This window comes from Gallinula chloropus (genome assembly GCF_964237585.1).
Source record: "Gallinula chloropus genome assembly, chromosome: 2".
Classification (NCBI taxonomy): Eukaryota; Metazoa; Chordata; class Aves; order Gruiformes; family Rallidae; genus Gallinula; species Gallinula chloropus.
In genome coordinates, this window is record NC_140086.1 from 35,814,582 (window position 1) to 35,831,266 (window position 16,685).

At 40.3% G+C, this 16,685-nt stretch overlaps 1 protein-coding gene across 7 annotated transcripts in view; it reads left to right on the top strand.

Annotated features, from left to right (window-relative positions):
* EYA1 (EYA transcriptional coactivator and phosphatase 1) overlaps positions 1 to 16,126 on the top strand; it is a gene marked incomplete at its 5' end in the record, with an annotated part of 155,305 nt that extends 139,179 nt beyond the window's left edge. For all 7 annotated transcript variants that reach the window (XM_084280433.1, XM_084280434.1, XM_084280435.1 and 4 more), the window contains 6 exons: positions 4,227 to 4,285; positions 4,487 to 4,647; positions 4,862 to 4,976; positions 5,265 to 5,386; positions 7,351 to 7,451; positions 16,003 to 16,126. In XM_084280433.1, the coding sequence (XP_084136559.1) occupies positions 4,227 to 4,285; positions 4,487 to 4,647; positions 4,862 to 4,976; positions 5,265 to 5,386; positions 7,351 to 7,451; positions 16,003 to 16,083 (639 nt within the window). In that variant the 3' untranslated portion in view covers positions 16,084 to 16,126. The remainder of the gene's footprint in view (positions 1 to 4,226; positions 4,286 to 4,486; positions 4,648 to 4,861; positions 4,977 to 5,264; positions 5,387 to 7,350; positions 7,452 to 16,002) is intronic.
* Positions 16,127 to 16,685: the final 559 nt, after the last annotated feature.

Genomic DNA, 16,685 nt, shown 5'->3' on the forward strand with positions numbered 1-16,685 from the left:
GGTGCTGCCTTGGGCAGCTACCAGTCTGCTGCCAAAGGAGGACCAGTCCCACATCCACCATACAGCCCCACTCTCCTGCCATTTCTGACAGTGGCTGTCAAACTAGTGTGCTGACTACACAGAAAACCAATAACTGCTCCAGGTTTCTGACCAACTTGCCCTGTGATTGCTGGCCACAGCTGCAAGGGATCTGGAGCAGAGATCTGAATCGCAGCAGCATTGCTTTCACAGAGTAAATTTCCCTTTGTGAATACCTCTCCTATCTCGTGTCTGCCCCTCATACACAGAACGTGCATCCAGCACTACGAATAGGGTCTTGTAAACTTTCTATATGTTTTAGTAGCCCAAATCTCATTTTCGAATGTGAATTAAGCACTTTGGGGGTTTCCTTAAAATTAGTGCAATTTAGAAGACCTATGTGAAAATAGGGTTTAGATGCCTAAGGTGCCTTGCCCTTCTGAAAGTGTTACCCCTGAACTATGCCAAGTGCATTTCGCTTTCCAGGGATTGATCCAAAGTGCTGAGCTGCATCTCAGCCTGTCTGACTGAAATCCAAACCATCAGTGCAAACATGTCATCACTTGTAGTCCTTCATGAAGATTTCAAACTGGATACACTGAAGTTGCAAGGTCAACACCTTTAGGAGCAAAACACAGCTTGCTGCATAATCTTTATACATAAGCCACAGGATATTTTGCTCCTTACTTGCCAATTCAGCCAATTTTAAAAGAGAATCCAACAATTTTAATGTTCTGCTTTGGAGCAAACTTCTAAACTGATTCTATCATAATGAAATACATCTGCATAAATAGCATGTATTTGCAGTGTTTCTACAGGGACTTACAATATTAATTTCAGATATCACTGTGCCAGAGAAATAGGGGGGAGAATACTAGTACTGTATTTCCTATGAAAATTTTGAAAAATTGTCAAATGTATCTGTAAAAGTTTGAAATGGTAAGCGTGCAAATAAACCAGTAAAGTGGTGTTTTTTTTCTGAGTGGCTGTTTGCCTCTAACTTGGCTTCCATCACAGAAGCCTTTTTGGAAAGTAATTGAGGATATCATGAGTTTTAGCATTTCTATTAACATACATCTTTGCACAAATGTACTGCTTGGATGTACATTATTTATTGGTCAGTGTCAAAGTTCATTTTAGCCTATCCCTGAATATGGTGCATATTGACTAAACTGCTATTTTAAAATGTTGACTGTATGGGTGTTTGCTTGTTAACTAATCAGGGGAGGGAAGAGTGTCTCAGATAGTCTTTGGTCATAAACAAAATGCCTCACACAAAGCACGCAGGTGAAAACAAATAGAAGGTGTTTTGAAGTAAAGTTAGACAAGTTCATTTAATGGTGGGCAGGTAATTAGCTTCTTTGAAGAGATATTCCTTCATGACTTTACTGCTAAAAGAGCAGTCGCTGAATGAGTGTTTTTCCTTCCCATGTTCAGGGGTTGAAAAATGCACCCATCACTCATTAGCCCGAAGTCCGAGTCAGCTAGACAGCGTGAAAAAATACCTGGCACTCAAAACTCACATTTAGCCTCAAAGCTGTGTCCCGCCACTCAACAGGAACAAAACAGTCATGCACTGTTTGTGACCTTCCTTCACTTGTAATGTAGTGTCAATCACATTGGTCTTTTATCCCTTCCAAATTATAACATGTATCTCTTGTGCTTCAATTTTGCTTCGTTCCTTTCCTGACTTGACTTTTCTTTTATCCGTGACAAAAAAAAGGACACTATCTCTCTCCATTATATGCAGTATTTCACCTGAAATTTGTGATGTTCACAACCTTTCTTTACTTTACTTATTTTCTTGACACAGTTTCTATACCTTTACTCCACCAGGTTTTAGTTTCTGAGTTCTTTTCTGGGGTTTTTCCTCTCAAAAATTCTTTTCTTTCAACACCATGATTTCTGTTTCATAGAATCCTAGAATGGATTTGGTTGGAAGGGACCTTAAAGTTAGTTCCAGCACCAATTAAACATTCCTACTGCATTATTTAATTTCTTATGTTCTATGTACCAAAGAGATGGGTGGACAAAAGGGGAGAATGTGATGTCCCAGGTCTAGTGATGGCTCTAAGACCTCACGGCATAAATGAAAAGTCCAAGTCCTCAGGTCCTGTTTAACTGTGGAATCTAAGATGCAGTGGTGTCATCTTTCCTGCCTCTATCTTTTGCCTGAGAGCTGAATTTGGAAGTCTATTGAGTTCTTCCTTCTTTCAACCACTCCCGTGAGAAGCTCATCTACTCCTTCCTTTAGTTTTGTGGTTACTAAAAGAATTGGGTTTTTTCATAGATTACTATTTTGAATCTTCTTCTCCAGCAACTTGTTCCAGTTATCATTCATAGCTTCCAAGCTGGGAGAGGAGGCTATAGACTTGATAATTTTCACTGCTACATTGACAACTCAAGCTTAAGTTTTCTATGCATGGAGTCTTTGAAAAGTCACTGAGCAGTGGAAGAGTAACTACAGTGAGAAATTCATGGATTCAGGACAGTTTCCCTTCATTAGCTTACACTCACTGCATATTTGAGTCATTAATTTCATAGGCATTTGGATGGACAGTTCCTTTCAGTTTTATATGAAAAATACTTAATTTCTGTGAATTTGATAACTTGCTGAAGTAGCTTCTCGCTTTATTTATTTTTTTTTTTTAGGCAAGTTAATTTTCAAAGCCTGGCAACATATGCTCACACAGTTTCATCTGTGTCTGTAAATCTAATACATTTTGTCAGCATGAAGAGAAAACTCACTGTATAGTGGTTAAATTATGAGCAAATGTGGTATTGTCTTTCCTACGCTGGTTGACTCTCTAGCTTCCCTCTCTCCAGCATAAGCTATGTATGCATAAAATACCAAAAAGTACGTATTGCAGTAAGAAAAAGTATATGTTGTGCAACTGCAAAAGACCACACCTTGTTGTTCAAAACATTTGAAAAGTTTCTGAGATATTTTTCATAGACCTATGTTTTTAAAAATCTAGAATCCACAGCCATCATGTGAGGCCAAATAGACCATTTCAGCTTTTTTCTTATCTGAGGTTGTTGACCTCAGGAGAGGAGGAGAAGGTTACAGGGTCAAAGTCTTTTCCTCCTTGGAGTTTGCTGCTTGCTGGGAGAGGGTTGGCTGGAAAATAGATATTTTAGAAAAAGGGTTGAGGGTCATGATTTTAATTCTGTTAGGGAACAGCTGGTTTGAGTTTCTTTCCACTTCTATCTTCCCTCCCTTCCTCGCAAATCCATGGAGAGAGAAAAATTTGTTCAGAGGAAAGCAGTAACACAAAAATAAAGGATTGCAGTATTTTCATGTTTAAAATAGATCATGTTTGTTATAGTACTTCACATTAAGAGAGAGAAGAGGAAATTATTAAAATAATCGAAATAATTGAAATCCATTATTGTTTCAAGCACTGAATTGAGATTGATCTAGAGTGCCAGAGGTTTATTTGTTTTCCTGCCAAAAGTTAAATTGTTAATAGTAATGTTCTAATGTCTTTTGGTGGACAAACAATATGCATCACAATTGTTAATTTATTGATGGACAAAGCTAATTACGAATGTGCCATTTTGGTTTGCATAAAAGTCATTGAAAAAAGATGGTTTGATTTGGCTATTTCTGTTCAGATTTTCTTCATCTTTTCATGCTGCTTTCATGCACTAAGACCAAAGAGAGAGAAGGAAACTCACAACTCTCAAATGAATGGCAAACTAGGAACAGATTTTTCGTCTGCGCTCCTCTGAAACACTGGCCTCAGGCTGTGTTGGTGTGTGGCTCAACAGCAATCAGAGGTCATAATTTCATTGGCGGTTAGCATCAGGTTTAATTTTTCTAATATGTTACATTTACCAAAATGTCTGGTTTCAGTTACACTTATGCACTGACTGAATCAGCTTTGAGCAGCATGATGTTTTAAGGTACCTGAAAAGCTACAAGAACGTTTATGGAACACATATGCTAATTGTTTTTAACCACTTTCCTTTCTAAACACAAAAAAGTGTTTTTGGAAAGCCATTTAACAGCAGTAGCTAATGATGGTGTGCATGTATTCTAAGAAATGAGCGCAAGGAAAAGATAAAATAGTTGTTTTAACAAGACTGCCATCTACTGATTTCCACAATTAAAAATATTCCAGATGAGTAAATTGTTCATAGTTCTTTATAGCTTTATTTTTGAGATTTGCAAGAAAATGACAAAAAAATTTCTGTCACCTTAGGAATGCGACCAGGTTCACATTGATGACGTGTCTTCAGACGACAACGGTCAGGATTTAAGGTACAAGAGAACCGAACGAGATAAAACCCTGCTTTGCCAAATCCTCCCTGGGAAAGCAAGGAACTGCTGTAACGCTTGCAGTAGCCTGCTGTCTTTTTAGCTCTCTTGGCCTTTTGCAGCCCAGGAAAGTGAGAAGCTGGTGGTTGAGTGTTGCCTTTTGCTAATCTGGGGGTGGGTGTGTGTGCTCTTATCTCTGACTAGCACCTATAACTTCGGAACAGACGGCTTCCCCGCGGCTGCCACCAGCGCAAACTTGTGCCTTGCGACGGGGGTGCGCGGAGGAGTGGACTGGATGCGGAAACTGGCCTTCCGCTACAGACGAGTAAAAGAAATATACAACACCTACAAAAACAACGTTGGAGGCAAGTGGCTCTGAAGTATATAGCAAGTATACTACTAGGAGAAATAGTAAAAAGGAAGAAATTTTGATTTCTGTTCCTTTTCTTAACATAGTAGTGTTTAGTGAGCTGTTTAGTTTATGGTGTGTGGAAGATTGTCTCTGAGCTAAAGAAAGGAAAGGAAAATGAGAGAACGTTACTTCATTTCAGTGCAGAAATGCCCTTATCTACTCCACAGGTCTTCTTGGTCCAGCAAAAAGAGAGGCTTGGTTACAGCTAAGAGCAGAAATTGAAGCTTTGACGGATTCTTGGTTAACACTTGCACTGAAAGCACTCACCCTTATTCATTCAAGGTGAGTACAGACTAGTTAGGAAACTTTAGGTTGTCTGCTGTTGTTCTTGAAGAGGCTGCCTGGCCTGGGCAAAATGCTGAACCTGGAGGACCTTCTTTTCAATCCTTGTTCTTGTCTGACTATGCCACTCTGCACCTTAGTCTCTTGTAAGGTAGAAAAAAACCCAACCAAAACCTTTCTTTTTAAGTGGCAGTAATAATGATGAGGGGTTCTGATGGGAGGGATAAGGTTTTCCTTGTTCTGTTCTGTTTTGTTAAAAAAAGGATGTTTGCATTTTCTCTTCCATAGGACAAACTGTGTGAACATTCTGGTAACAACTACTCAGCTAATTCCAGCTCTGGCAAAAGTCTTGTTGTATGGACTAGGGGTTGTATTTCCCATAGAAAATATTTACAGTGCAACTAAAATAGGTGAGCTATTTTTATAATTTTGTGATACATTTGAAGCTGTAATTCTAAATAAAAAGTTTAGTTTGTAGTTATCATTCACTGTAGCAAGTAATAGTAGTAACTGGTCTCATGAAACACTTTTCATGTTAAAGAATCCTAAAATTGCTTATCAAATATTTGTTGTGGTCCACCACAGAAAGCTTTATTCAGCTTTATTAATGCTGCTGCAGCTTCTGTTATGAAGAAATGTAATTGGGTTTTGTCATCATTTCTCAAAACTATGAGACTGTGTAGCAGTTGAGAAGGCTTTTTAGTGGGCTGTGAGTACAGAACGCTGAAGCTTCCCCAGATCGGGAGAAGAAATTCCGTAAAGGTAAGCCCTGGCTCCATGCGGTTTCATGGGCTCTGGGGCAACTTTTGGTAAACAATTCACCAGAAGCAAGAATGTTTTGCTGCAGAATGTAATTATTTAAGTTCATTCATACTGACTGTAATAAGCTTCAGCCGGGCAAATGTTTATTTCTGTTTTCTGGTTCAATATAAAAGATTTTAGTCCGAGTATGTAGAAAGTACATAGGACCAGATGGCAACGGTGCTTGTAGTTTTTAACGTGATTATGACGTATCTGTTCTGTCTCAGATTCCCTCAAAATTGTGGGCTGCACGAAAACGGTTTTCATGTGTTCTTAAGTATCTATAATACAGGAAGCTCAAATGGCTGAGAAAAGAAGTGGTGGATTATTTTTGTTTGGTTTTGTTTGTTTTTAAAAAAACCTGGTTGAGAGTATTTATGAAGAAATTTGAAAGCATTACCGTGAAAGGTTTAAATCGCTTTCTGGATAGAAGTGTTATGGTACCATCTGTGAAAACTTTAAAGTAAATTAAAACTTTGAATCAGAATACTTCAAATACACATTTTAATTAAAATATATTTTAATAAATATTCACTTGTGGCTTCATGAACACAGGACAGAAGGATACTTTTGGAAAACTCCATTGAGTCGCTGACTGTCAGGGGAAATCATGAGATTTTTGTAACGTGACACGATTCATAATTTTCAAGCACCGTTTCAGCCTAGTTAGTGTTGGAGGTTTTTTATGCCTGGTGCTACTTGTTACAGGGTGTCATTGAGTAGTTTGGCTTCTCTACTGGCTGGAAGCCTTTTTTAAATTCTGAACCTATTTGTTCTGATGCTGATACTGTTCTGAGCTGAACAATCTTGAAAAAAATTATTTTTCCAATCGGTTGCTGTACACACACGGGTGAGCATGAACAGACTGAAGGGATTTTTCAGAATGGGGACATTTATGAAAACTCAACTGTAAGCATTCTTTCTGGCTTCCCAGCGCTACTACCTGAAGCTTCCCAGTATCGGTTCCTACATGTAGGACCTGAGCAGTGGGATCGCATCCCTAGGTCTGTGCAGGGAAGTAATGAGCCACGCTAATGGATCCTGGTGCAGGATCAAGGACCTTGTCTGTGTATTGGATTACAGACATTTAAATCTAAGTCTTCTGAGTGACCTTCTAAGTCAGGATACTACTGTTTCAGGAGCTGTGATTAATCTTGTCACAGGTTGTGGAGTAAAAGCTGGAATGTCAACTCAGATTCAATTTGCGCTGTTCAGGATATTGTCTTTAAACAACCGGTAGAGAATCCTCCTGGTAGGGAAATTCCCTCTAAAACCTGTCTCACATTAGGGGAGGAGACAAGAAAGATGATATTGCATATCTCTAGTCCACAATGTCTACCATAGCATGTGTACTAAAGGACCTCACAGAACAGACTTTAAGGTTGCCTGTCAGCTGCTACGGCGAGAGTAAAACTGCCATCAGCCTTGATAAGCCATCCTGCAGGAGAGGCTCTTCTCTCCCTGTAGCTCTAATTATGTATTCAAAGTGTTTGGCAATTCCAGGCTAAAATGTGACTTATTTTCTATCATCTCATAGCCACCTATCCTGAATAGTCTGCTCTCTTTTTTTCAGGGAAGGAAAGTTGTTTTGAGCGAATAATTCAAAGATTTGGAAGAAAAGTAGTGTATGTTGTTATAGGGGATGGTGTTGAAGAAGAACAAGGTGCAAAAAAGGTAATGGCCCTTTTTCAGTGTGGGTTGATTTGAAGAGTCTGAAAGCAAAATCACCTTTTCTTTGACGTGGGACAGCATACATTGGCATTTAGGGTTTGTGTCTTTGCTTTATGAAATATGTTTTGACCATATCTAGTAAAAAGCTGGATAAAATTTGACATAATAATGTGCCCTGCTGTTCTCTGAAAGACACATTGAGCTAGCTATGTATATTTGATGCATTTCAAAAAGGTGCCAGAAAATGGACCCTGGCTTTTGTGCCAAGAACTAATAGTTCTGTTTTCATTGGCGTCCCAAAATACCACATAGGATGTTATGAATAAGAGCAAAAGGTGGCAATTCTTGCTAATCAAAGGCAGTGTGCCATTTGTATGAAATACATATATGACACATCTTGAAAGTTACATAGGACTGGGAGAGGTATAAATAAATTTCAGTTTTCTAGTGCATCCATAATTTGGATTCTGCATTCATGTAACTACTTGTGGCTTGTCCTGCGTTCATAACCTCAGTTTATGGAGCAAAGGATACTATTTGACTACATCTTTCCTCTGGGAAGAAGGGAAAAGCACACTTTTTTTTTCCCCCAGTATGGAATAAACTCCATAAAAAGCAGCACTTCCCACTGACAAATAATAGGCAGCATTCCTAGCCTTGTTATTCTACCCAAATACAGCGGGTACAGAGTCTCCACTTGGAGAAATGATGCATAACATTGGCTATTTGAACAGTAGGAAAATGGGCATTTCTGTCCTTGCTTCCTTTTACAGGTAAATTGCTTTTACACAGCTGTGTTTTTTACCACAGAATGCGTTGCGGTGCTTCTCTATCTGTTCCCACCACAACTTTCTACATTGGAGAAGTGAAACCAATTAGCCCTCATAGCATTTTAACAACCATTGGCTGGTTTTTGCTTCTTGAAATCTGGGGGTTTGTGCCCCCCGAAGCGTTGTGGGTAGGTTCCCAGCTCGTCCCAGCACTTCGCAGAGTCTCAGTTTCATGTATCCCTTTGGCGGGCTGGCGGGAACAGTTTGCTCCTTTCTCCTCCAGAAATGCCTTTCATCTTTGCATAGAAATGTTTCCCCGCTGCAAATGATTACATTTTAAAAGCTGCATTTAAGATCAGGGGGAAAAAAGAAAAAAAAAGAAATCTCTTTGTTCCTTTTCTGTTGCTTGGTGAAATAGTGTTGTATATGATAATGGCAGGAGTAGTCCTTTTGGTAACATTATCTAATTCAGTGCTTTTTTCAACAGGAAACATGATTCAGAAAAGCATAAGAAAAAGCCTTTCCAGTCGCTAAGAGGAGTAGCAGTATAGAAAGTTCCTTTGTGCCATTATTTCTGTGTATTCTTTCTCGGTGGAAGGAATTTTCAGATTCAAAGCATGTTAGATGCTCTGGATTAAATTATCTGCTGCAGCAATGCCAGAGAAGTCAGTAAGTAGACCAGCAGCCCTGTCTTTCTGCAGAAACTATTAATTTGATTAAGGAAAATGCCTCTGTGATTCTTGTCCTGCTTCTCACTCCACCGAAAAAGAACTCACCTTTTCACACTGTGAAAGCAGGAATTGCTTAACTTACAGAAGTTTTGGCTGTCGCATCTCCTGCAAGAGCCAGAGCCACACAGTGCCATGCGGGATGAGGAGCTGCTCCCAACTCAGATGATAACTTTTTGGTTATCTGCTCCTCAGGTTTTCAGGGTTAGTAGGAGGAGTGAGCATAGCAAGGCACTGTAGTGTATACTGTTCTTGGATTTAAAGACATATGCCCTAAGGAGGAAATGTTTTTGCTGTGTCAGAAAACAGTACAAGCCTAGACCTTCTCTGGAGAGTGTGCAACAGAGTAGAAGATTTACCCCCACAAAACCATCAATCCAAAGTGGCATTAACTTTCCTATGACATATCCCATTGCCTCCCTCCCCCCCTTCTTCTTTTCCCTCCCTCCCTCCCTCCCTCCCTCCCTCCCTCCCTCCCTCCCTCCCTCCCTCCCTCCCTCCCTCCCTCCCTCCCTCCCTCCCTCCCTCCCTCCCTCCCTCCCTCCCTCCCTTCCTTCCTTCCTTCCTTCCTTCCTTCCTTCCTTCCTTCCTTCCTTCCTTCCTTCCTTCCTTCCTTCCTTCCTTCCTTCCTTCCTTCCTTCCTTCCTTCCTTCCTTCCTTCCTTCCTTCCTTCCTTCCTTCCTTCCTTCCTTCCTTCCTTCCTTCCTTCCTTCCTTCCTTCCTTCCTTCCTTCCTTCCTTCCTTCCTTCCTTCCTTCCTTCCTTCCTTCCTTCCTTCCTTCCTTCCTTCCTTCCTTCCTCCCTCCCTCCCTCCCTCCCTCCCTCCCTCCCTCCCTCCCTCCCTCCCTCCCTCCCTCCCTCCCTCCCTCCCTCCCTCCCTCCCTCCCTCCCTCCCTCCCTCCCTCCCTCCCTTCCTTCCTTCCTTCCTTCCTTCCTTCCTTCCTTCCTTCCTTCCTTCCTTCCTTCCTTCCTTCCTTCCTTCCTTCCTTCCTTCCTTCCTTCCTTCCTTCCTTCCTTCCTTCCTTCCTTCCTTCCTTCCTTCCTTCCTTCCTTCCTTCCTTCCTTCCTTCCTTCCTTCCTTCCTTCCTTCCTTCCTTCCTTCCTTCCTTCCTTCCTTCCTTCCTTCCTTCCTTCCTTCCTCCCTCCCTCCCTTCCTCCCTTCCTTCCTTCCTTCCTCCCTTCCTTCCTCCCTTCCTCCCTTCCTCCTTTCCTTCCCCTTCATGATTACTATAAACTATAACTAGTATTTCTAAGTGAACATATAAATTCGAAATTCACAGAAAATCCCTAGTCAATATAACAATAGGGAATTCTTTTTGTTTTCAATCAAGATCTTTTTTTTAATTGACATTATTGTAAAAATGCAGTAATAGACACTTTTTTTTACTGTGTTTAAGAAACAGTTTTAGGATAGACTTTTTTTCATAAGATGCCTGCCTCAATTGATGAAATTAGATACAATACACTGAGGAAACCGCATGCTCTTACGTTTCATGTAGCATGGGACAAGCCATGATATCAACACCTTTGTTTAGCTGTCAGTTCCAGCAAAATATTTTATAAGACAATTAAAATTCTTGGGACATTTGCGTTGCAGACTGAGTAATAATCGTACCCTTCTGGATTGGTTCAGCACACAGCCAGTGTGGTTGTAACGCCAGGGTTCATGCAGAGGTTTCTACCTTTGGGTTGGCTTCCCTGGGAAAAGAGGGAGATGGGGGGAGAGAGAGAAACTGGTGTGAGAGCCGAAGAGGGTGCGGAACGGCAGGTGGCATTGGTGTGGGTGCCGTGTGGGTCGGAGCCACCACGATGCCACAGCTGTTCACAGAATCAGTTCCTGAGGGTTTCTGCCAGAGACTCCATTGTCTTGGAATTTTGTTTTTCTTTTCTTTGTTTTGAGTGTTTGTTTTGTTTTGCTTTGTTTTGTTGGGGTTTTTTTGATTTGTTCTGTTTGAGCTCATCTTTTGCCACCTTTGCCTTTGGAGACACGGTCAGGAAATCCTCATAAGGCAGATAAAACCCCCAACTCCTGAGTTTTTCTGCTTAGGAGAATCCTCCAAAGGGTTTCTAATTTGCGAGAGGAGACAAAGAAGGAGGCTCTGCACTGAGGAGCTGGATTTTACATCAGGTGATTCGGGAGAGCCTGGGCAAATCAGCTTCTCCCTTTGTCTCCAAAATGGTCATGCTGCCGCAGAGGGAAATTGGGAGGAAAAATCATAAATCTTTGTGGAGTAATAAATAGAATATAAATGGGTATCCAATATGCCACTGCTTTTAAGCTCACAGTCACACTGTGCTGGTCAGGTTTGGGGTAGGAAGTAAAGACGACCGCTTAGCAAATCTGGCAGGAACACAACAAAAATACTGTGAAAGATGACAGAAACTGATGAGTTTTCTATTCAAATTCATCACAAACCTCAGGAGTAAGGTTTTTTTGTACAAGTATGTATTCATTTAAGGGAAGGAGGATAGTCTGCACTTTCCAGAGTTGCTGTTAAAAAATGGTATTGTTTTGCACATGTATTAATAGAAACAATTTATTTTGTTGAATAAAATACTTGAAGTTTTTTCTTTTAGTAAATACCTGCTGAAAAAATAATATTGATTCTATTTCAGAAGTATCTCATATTTTCAGTTATTTAATAATATTATAATTATTGGATTTACAAAATTAATAATTTCACTTTTCATGTTTTTTTACAAACTTTTGCCATCATATTTCAAAATGTCATGAAAATTCAATCATTAAAAAGTTCATAAATGTATTTATTACCAAGTATTGTCTACATAAGAATTCATTTTTTTTTCCAGTAGTAAAAGCTTCATATTTTCTTGGAAGACACTAAAACAGTACACCAAATCATTGTTTTACTGCCAGTCTAGATGCACGTTCTTCCAATGTGCAATAAGAAAAGCTTTCTTATAGTTTCATTAAGACACCAATGCTCTCAGTTTCACTGCCTATTTATTAGTGGTTAGCATTTGTCATCCATTCTCACAGAACAGCAAATGAGATATTAGCATTTTTCAGTGTGCTCAGAATAGAAGACACGTGTACATGACATGTGCGCGAAGTGTTGGCAGGGATGGCTTTCTGAAGGCAATATTTAGTGAAGAGAGATACAGAGAAACCCTTACCCGGTCATTTGGTAAGGAAAAATGTACTCCTGTCTCGTGGGTGTGTTGCCAGTTTGGACAGAGCTGAATAGTTGTGCATTAAATGGGGCATGTTAATATAGGAATAGTGTATAGGTTTCTGTATGATAATTTTATTATTCTTAATGTTTTTAGTTCATGCAGTCATCTGTTGCTTTAGATAAGGTGAAAATTACTGTATATGAGCCGTGAATGCACATCCTTATATACGGAGACGTGTGTGCAAGGCTGTACATACATACAGAAACATACACCTATAGATATACGTAGATCTGTATCAGGCTTTTCCCCCTCCTCTTGGCTCCGAAGGCTGCGCCGCAGGGTCAGACTGATAGAGATCTGAATTGTCCACATTCGGCCGTGCAGAGAGCGCCAGCGCAGATTCCAGCCCGTGCAGCCGCCGCGTTCCTGGCATGCTTTATTTCTTGGGAGTGTGCTCCTCGTCTTTTGACCTATAAGCCAGAGGACTGAAAATAATTATAATCCTGAGGTTTACACAGCCTTGTTGTTTTCATGGGGCTCTCCAGAATCATTCCACACCTCGCTCCTGTAACCACACGGCATAAATGGAGGTATACTCCTTTCACAGACAGACAGAAATAAAGTGGAGGACACCTAGGTGATTTAAAATAGAAAGAAATAGTCAAAATAACGACCACTTAAAGTTTTGGGTTAAAATCTGACCATAAACGGCTGAGGGTAATCCAAAACTTGATATTGCATATGGGCATCTAGCGAGAATCGCTGTGATTTGATTTAGCAAAAGCTAAGCCTTCTGTTAAATCAATCAGCGCCTTTAACTGCCCTAGCTGCTGGGTGTGTGTACGCTCTGTGATGCTGAGGTTGTTACTAGGGAAGCAGTATAACGCTGGAGCTGCGTGAAGTGGGAGATGGAAGCCAAGAATTTATTACTAGTGTTCTCCCTATTCAATAGTTTGCTGTATGACCTTGGAGAGGGTCCATGTCATTGAATCTTGGCTTCTGCAGAGACACTGCACAAAGGCAGGTGTCCACCAAACTCTTTGCCACGCCGCAGCTTAGGTGTGCTATTTACACCTCGCTGACTTAGTGGCTGATGCAGAGCTGGTGCTGAGCTGACAAAAAGAAGCAGGGAGCTATGGCTGGTAGGGTAGGTCCTACCTGTCTTGTGAGGGGGCTTGTGAGAGAAGAAGGAAACTGCAGCCTCGCAAGAAAGGGAGACAGTACTGCTGAGCCCCACTGTCCAAGAACAGGCCGCTGGCAAACACTGCATGGGCCTGCTGCAAGCACAAACCTGTGCATGTTTGTGTTGTAACACCCCTATCAGATACTAGAGATTCTGCCAGGAAGTTCTCCCAGCCTAAATAAGAGGCCCACAGAAGCTTTTGGAGAGTGCAGATTAGGAACTTTTATTTTGTTTTGATATTGCTGGTTTGTTTCCTGAACATGGTGCAAGAAATTAATCTTTAGAGAAGATTTTAATTGGAAAGCAGCAGTGTGTGACCTGATGGAGTGTGGAGGATAGACTGTCTGTATAATGTACAGGGACAAGGAGTTGTTATTGAGTGAGCTAATTGCATCTAGTTACTATTGCCCATGGAGTGTGGAGGCAGTACAATGGAGGGTGAGATTGAAGGTACAGATATAGTAGGTGTCATAGTCACTGTTTAATGCTTAAGGAAAGGATTAATCTGCAAAAGTGCTTTGGAAATATCATAAGCGGTTTTCTCCAACACCTCAATTGTCTCTGAATTATTTGGTTTGTTTTGTTCTCTTCTTAAGAAGCTATTGCTCATGAATTTATCTTCAAACTGAGATTTAGTCAGCTGTTTCTCAAGGCTTTGTAACAATCTACAGTACAGCAAAGCATAACAGAAATTCTTCCAATGGTGGCTCTTTGCTGGTCTTTTTATTTTCTTCCTCAGTAAGTTTCTTTGCTCTGAGATAGTCTCTGAATGTGGGCATCTTTTGATGCATCATCCATGTCACATTTTATTCAGATCAGGAGCATCACTTTGAAGCAGACCTTGCAGTTGCTCCCCCTCACTATGCTTTGGTTAACATCCTGGCCTGGTTTTAGGGGAAGGAGGGGATACCCAAACAGATTTATTTTGGCTAGAAGTAAGGAATATGTTGTCCAGGTGCTCACCAAGTGCCCCGCAACTGCTAATGGGCACTTATTCCGTGATGGCAGGCTAGAACTATTCTGAAGTGAAAAGCCCTGAAACACGGGCACTGGGTGCTCAGCACTTCTTCCTTCTCTCTCCAGTCTTCCAACTGTGCAGCTCTGCTTGCTAACACTTGTCCTTCATTGGGTGTGCGTTTTCCAGATTCCTGACAGTGATCCCTTGTGGATCTTGTATGACCCTTTAGCCTTGCTTATTAGTATTGATAATAGCTTCTCTGACACTTGCAAAAGGAATGGTTGATTGTTCCTTAACAGTTTCTGTTTGACTTAAGAGAAACCTGCTGCTACCTATACGGTTACATTTATTTTCAAAAATCTCTGATTTATTCTATAAATTCAACCCAATTCATTATCACATCATTATTTGGATTGAAGCAGCATTCTTCTAAAAATGGTAATTATTTATACACTGACAGACTGGTGTTTATCTGAGCTTCTAAAGACAAATGTATGACAGGCTCTGTGCTAAGGTGTTTGCCTTCCAACAGGTCTGAAGTAAAATTACAGGGCTTACAATAAACCTGCAGCTAGAAACAGAGAGCGTCACATTGCTTTCAAAATTATTCTCTAACTTAAAATTTGAGGAAAAGGTCTGAATAGAAAAAGGTCAGCACAGAAGCAATAGTCAGAAGAAATGGAGTTTTGCCACTGATTTCAGTAGAACTAGCAATTTGCTCAGGAAGTGCTGGAGGATCAAGAAAACCTCTCTGAGAAATTGTTGATAAAATGCTTGGGGAGCTTGGAAGCTGTTGTGATAATAAATTGCTTGTGGTTTGCCTTCTAAAGATGTGAGGACACAAGCTGACCCAATGAGAAAGTGAATATTGTTGAATTGAAACTATTTTCCCATGGGATTTATAGAATATTGTCCTGATGAAAGCTGATGGTTATCTTTTCTTTTTTATTATTCTTATTTATGTACAAGGTCTTGCTGACACTATAGACCCTAGTTTAGAGTATAAAGATAACTCTTAATCAGACTTTTACCCTTCATGGATGAGGTAATGTGTGCTTTTCCTGGTATTTGTGTTTTTAGTTTATTCAGGTTCTTTGCAAATATATTTGGGCTCCAGACAGATTTTATTACAGCTAATAGGAAAAAAATATGTATTTATTTTAAAACTGTCCCATATGGAAAAGATGTTTTAAGATCAGTGCTAACAATGAGCAACGTTATACAAGCCACCGGGATAAAATTAATTTCAAAGTGATGTGAGCAACACATGAGCTATTCTGAATCACCATGGCTATGTTCTTAACTCACCTGCCAGGGATAGTTCCACAAAGCCAGTTTGTACAGGCATTGATAGTAAATACTTTCACTTCCTTTATTTTTTTAATTTTTGAATCAAGCTCTGTTCCCTTCTTCAAAACTACCCATGTGTTTCATGTATAGGTTATTTTACTTATTTTAATTTTTTTTTTCTGAAAATAATGCTTTCTCCTGCAGTGTGCTGATAACTGGTCTCTTATAAAGAGATGAGAAACCCCCTCCCTTCCTTATCATTTCCTGACATGTTTGCTGTTGTTCCTGTTGGTAAATAGATCTGCTGTTGCTGAGAATTTACGCTGAGGGGTTGGGTCAGAGGAACCGGAGGTAAACATGAAGGGCTCGAGGATTTAAGCTCTTTTTCTCTCCTCGCAGTGTTCCCTTATCCTTGCGAAAGACAATGGGTGGGTCTGAATACCAGAATGCTTGGGGTTATTTTTACATGTTGTCTGTGCTGTTCACAGCATGCTATGCCATTTTGGAGGATCTCGAGCCACTCTGACCTTATGGCCCTTCACCATGCCTTGGAACTGGAGTACTTGTAGCAGCTCAGCAGCACTTTGAAACCCCAGAGCCTCCTTCTGCCCGTGGACGGGATGCCTGTGTCTTGTGTCAGCATTGGACTACAGAACTTTGTGATTTCAACATGTTGACGTACAACTGCAATTGGTCTTAACCCTTGCCCTTTCAGTAAACGAAGGAGCATGTCTTTTTCTTCAGAACAGCTGTTGACGCTGGTACCGCGAGTCCAATGAAAATAAGCCATGCAAATGTTTGAACAACTCATCTTTTACCATATTTGCTACCAAAAAGAAACAGAGAAGGAAACAAACAAACAAAAAAGAACCCCCCCAAAAAAACCAACAAAAACAACAACAACCAAACAAACAAACAAAAAAAAGAAATAAAAGGTTCATACCTGTGAAGAAAAACATACGGACCTGCAAATGCTTTGTAGTTTTTAGACTCTTCAATGTGACATACACCATTTCTTCAACACAGCAAACTTGATTGCACAATGAAGACTGAGATTTTTCAAAATACCAGTGGAGTAATTTTCTTGTAAAGAAGGTTTACTTTTTGGTTTCTCATACCCAGGGTACTCTGTACATCTTTACTTATTTATGAACAGACTATATTTTGACAT